Source organism: Brassica oleracea, chromosome C8 (genome assembly GCF_000695525.1).
Source record: "Brassica oleracea var. oleracea cultivar TO1000 chromosome C8, BOL, whole genome shotgun sequence".
Taxonomy (NCBI): Eukaryota; Viridiplantae; Streptophyta; class Magnoliopsida; order Brassicales; family Brassicaceae; genus Brassica; species Brassica oleracea.
Window position 1 is genome coordinate 38954004 of NC_027755.1, and position 4122 is coordinate 38958125.

General features: G+C 32.4%; 1 protein-coding gene across 1 annotated transcript; it reads left to right on the top strand.

Moving 5' to 3' along the window:
• Positions 1-2947: 2947 nt before the first annotated feature.
• Positions 2948-4122, top strand: LOC106309364 (ervatamin-B-like). Its single transcript, XM_013746395.1, has 2 exons — positions 2948-3410; positions 3563-4122. The coding sequence occupies exons 1-2, from the start codon at positions 2948-2950 to the stop codon at positions 4120-4122; spliced, it is 1023 nt and encodes a 340-aa protein (XP_013601849.1).

Here is a 4122-nt window from a genome sequence, read left to right on the forward strand (position 1 = left end):
TATTGGCTGGCTAAGAACTCTTGGGGTGAGACTTGGGGAGAAAATGGTTACATTAGACTCCGTAGAGATGTGGAGTGGCCTCAAGGCATGTGTGGTCTAGCTCAGTATGGTTGTTATCCGGTTGCTTGACTAGCTTATCCGGTGATATGATAAACTGAAATGATCAAACATTATGTAGTTTGGTCTATTTTATGATTTCTTTAAAAAACTATATCGCAACTTACGCTTGACCATAAGCATTATTATAATGTTCATTCTGTTGCTCCATATAATAAATGCAACATTTAGTTTTCACTCCATCCCTTCGAAATGTATTTTGAAATTTTTTTACACATACTAAGAAAGTATATTAAAATTTCCTACTACACCTTAATACACAATATAATTTTATATTTCTATTAATAGATTAAATAAGTAAGATTGAACCTGACGTTTTGTTTAAAACCCTTGCGTTGAAAATCCAAGAGAATAATATGAAAAACAAAGACAATACTCAAAAAATATTTATTTTACCCAAGTCAGGTCGGGTATTTCGGTATAGAAGTATAGCACCCGTTCGGGTATTTCTGTACTTCAAGTCGGGTTCGGGTATTTTTAGTTCGGGTTCAATTATTTTGGATCGGGTTCGGATATTTAGATTTTGAAAAAAAAAATTAAAAATTTTCAATTCTCAAAAATCTTGTATTTAAAAATATAACTTTCACTTTAACTAATTTTTTATTTTTAATAGATTGAATGGTTAATAGATTTGGAGTTTAACATTTTTAAACTAAAAAGACATTAATTTGGTTATTGTTTTTAAATTTTGGATGTAAATTTTTGTTAATTCTTGAAATAAAAAGTTTGACGTGTATTTTAATTGAGTAACAAATCATTTTTTCTGTAATTCTATCTATATCATCTCTATTATTAAAAGAAAAGTACCCATTAAAAAAATACCTCTAAGTTTTCTAACTTATTTACACTACAATGCCACTGAGAATTAAATTAAACTACCTATTTTAATGCTTGTCTTTTCCAGTTAAATTAATGAGTTTTTTTAATAAAATTTAAACTTAATGTCATTAAATGAACCTAAAAATACATCATATTTAACGTAGCTTATTACGTACGAGTATGGCCCGATAATGAACTTGAATTTTATTTTTTACGAAAACGTGAATCACTTGACTTAAGCAATATTTAAAATATATTAACTACAATATAACACTAAATAACCAAAAACCGAAAATTCAAATCCGCGCTGGCGCGCGGATCATGGTCTAATATGAACTTAAAGTATTTGTAGTATCAATATAAATATTTTATATAAAATGAGAGATGTAAACTAGAAATATATGGTTAATTATACATATGTTCGGTTATCTTCGGATATCCATTCGGGTTCGGATATTACCCGTTCGGGTTTGGATATCCAATCTTTCCTAATTTAATACCCGTTCGGATATTTTGCTACTTCGGTTCGGATTTTGGTTCGGTTTTTTTGGATCGGGTTCGGGTGCGGCTTCAGATATCGGGTAAAGTGCCCCCCCTAACCACACTCACCTACGAGGCCGAATAAATAAACTAATAGTATACATTTATTTTATAAGTTTTACTTTTATATTAAGTTTTAAAAACTATATTGAATAGTTTTGGTTTAAAGTTTTATAAAGTAAAAATTATACTGTTACTTAAATATATAAATATTTTAATATTCATTTATTCACCCTAACCGCAAACGCTAGTGGAAACCAGATATGATGAAGTTTAGAGCGGTTCGAGACGATTTGTAGCGTTTTGTGTGATTGTTGTAGAACATCAAAATCCCTACAAACCGCAAAAGCTACGTTTGTGGATGGTAGCAGAAAACTAGTCATACCCTTAACAAAGTGAAATGAGCTGTCTTTATAGTTATATTTTAAGTTTTTATAATTTAAATTAAGATAATTTAATTGGTTATATATTTAAATTAGACCAAGTTATCTACAATTAAAATTTTCTTATAAGATTTATTTGTTTGCTGGGAAATAGATATTAGATTGTTCTAGGATTAGTTTTCACTTATATACATTATATGTATAATTTTTGGAATTAAACTTTCAGATCTTAACTGAATAAATTAAAATATCAGCAATCAATCAAATTAAAACAATTTATGAAACTTCACATATAAATGACATGTAGGAAAAAATAATTTAAGTAATATTTTTAGTAGGATAGATACTAATATATTAAGGGATTTATTGTTACACATCTTTCTATTTATTTTTATTTTTTATCTTTCTATATATTGTGATTTCTTATCCTTCTATATATGGGGTCAAAAAAAATCCTTCTATATATTGTTATTTTTTTATCTATTTATATTAAGAATGAAATCATGATGATATACAGTTCCTCTATTTACAAAGAGTGTTATTTTATCACATTTCACACTATTAAAAAATTGCAAAAAACACTAATCTCCATATTTAATGTATAATTAATAAAATAAAAATGATGTAAAGTAGAATTTTGTTGGTTATTTAAAAGGACAAAAATATGTAAATCCATATTTGAAATGTAAAATGACATTTAAAAAAAAACAAAAAAAAGAATAATCATAGAGTGACATTTTTTTATGAAACATAATGAGTATAATAGCAATACGAGGAAAGTAGACTTGCTAAAAATCAAATTAAGGAAATTTGTTCTCCAAAGATTTCGAAGCAAGCAGTGCAAACTACCATCACCACCTAGAGTCAACTTCCATTGCTTTCCAAATAACAACACTTATCCGTCACTCTATAAATACTCTTTCTTCCTGTTATCACTTCCTCACCACAGCAGAACAAGCCATATACATACATATACATAATTTTTTTTTTTGTAAAAATACATATACATAATTCAAGACAAGGAAAACACATTCATACGTTTTCGTGTAAACTTGGAATTCTTATTTATCGGATCCATAATAGTCAAAATGGTCTTGCGAGTGTCGTATGTTTTGGTGGTTCTAACCATTCTTTCCATGGATCATAGGATCTCTCAAGCCACATCCCGTGTTGCCTTTCAGAAGCTATCCATTGCTGATTACTTCGAACAATGGATGATCCAGTTCTCTCGAGTTTACGTCAATTCACTCGAGAAACAGATGAGGCTGGAAGTGTTCGAGAAAAACTTGGAATACATTGAGAACTTCAATACTAAGGAGAATAAAAGCTACAAACTTGGTGTCGACGAGTTCACGGATCAAACTGACGAGGAGTTCCTAGCCACCCACACCGGTCTCAGTGGCATTAGTGCAATTTCATCATCCGAAGTGGTTGATGAATCGATGTCATCTTGGAAATGGAACGTCAGTAATATCATTGGATTCTATGCCAAGAGCAAAGACTGGAGATTGGAAGGAGCTGTAACACCTGTCAAAAACCAAAGAAGTTGTTGTAAGCTCGCTGGACTTATATATATTATAAACAGTCTCTACAGATTAGAAAAAACAATGTAGTAATTAAACTCCACATAAAAGCTTAATACCCAAGTCAGGGTGATCATTCTAGGTTTCTAACAATGAAGTAATCATTATATGCGCATGCAGTTGGTTGTTGGGCGTTCTCGGCGATTGTAGCGGTGGAAGGTCTGACAAAGATTTCCCAAGGAAAGCTCGTATCACTGTCCGAACAGCAACTTCTAGATTGTGACAAAGCTAACCACGGTTGCAAGGGAGGATTAATGGACAAAGCTTTCAACTACATAGCACAAAAAGGAATTACTGGAGATGACGATTACCCTTTCCTAGAGGAAGATGGGATTTGCCAGTTCGAGGATGAACCCGTCATTAAGATCAGAGGTTACCAATGCGTTCCACGCAACAACGAGCTTGCTTTGCGCGAGGCAGTATCGAGACAGCCCGTCTCCGTTGGAGTGGCTTGGCATTTGGACAGTATCATCCATTACTCAAGCGGAGTGTACGATGAGCCTTACTGTGGTATCAACATGAACCATGCGGTGACTATTGTAGGGTACGGGACGAGCCCTGAAGGGAAAGATTATTGGCTGGCTAAGAACTCTTGGGGTGCGAGTTGGGGAGAGAATGGTTACGTTAGACTCCGTAGAGATGTGGAGTGGCGTGAAGGCATGTGTGGTCTGGCTCACTAG

Bases quoted from the DNA above. Each gene is read 5' to 3' on its own strand.
- LOC106309364 (XM_013746395.1), top strand. From the start codon at position 2,948: ATGGTCTTGCGAGTGTCGTATGTTTTGGTGGTTCTAACCATTCTTTCC. The intron at 3,411-3,562 runs GTAAGCTCGCTG...ATGCGCATGCAG, and splicing joins CAAAAACCAAAGAAGTTGTT to TTGGTTGTTGGGCGTTCTCG.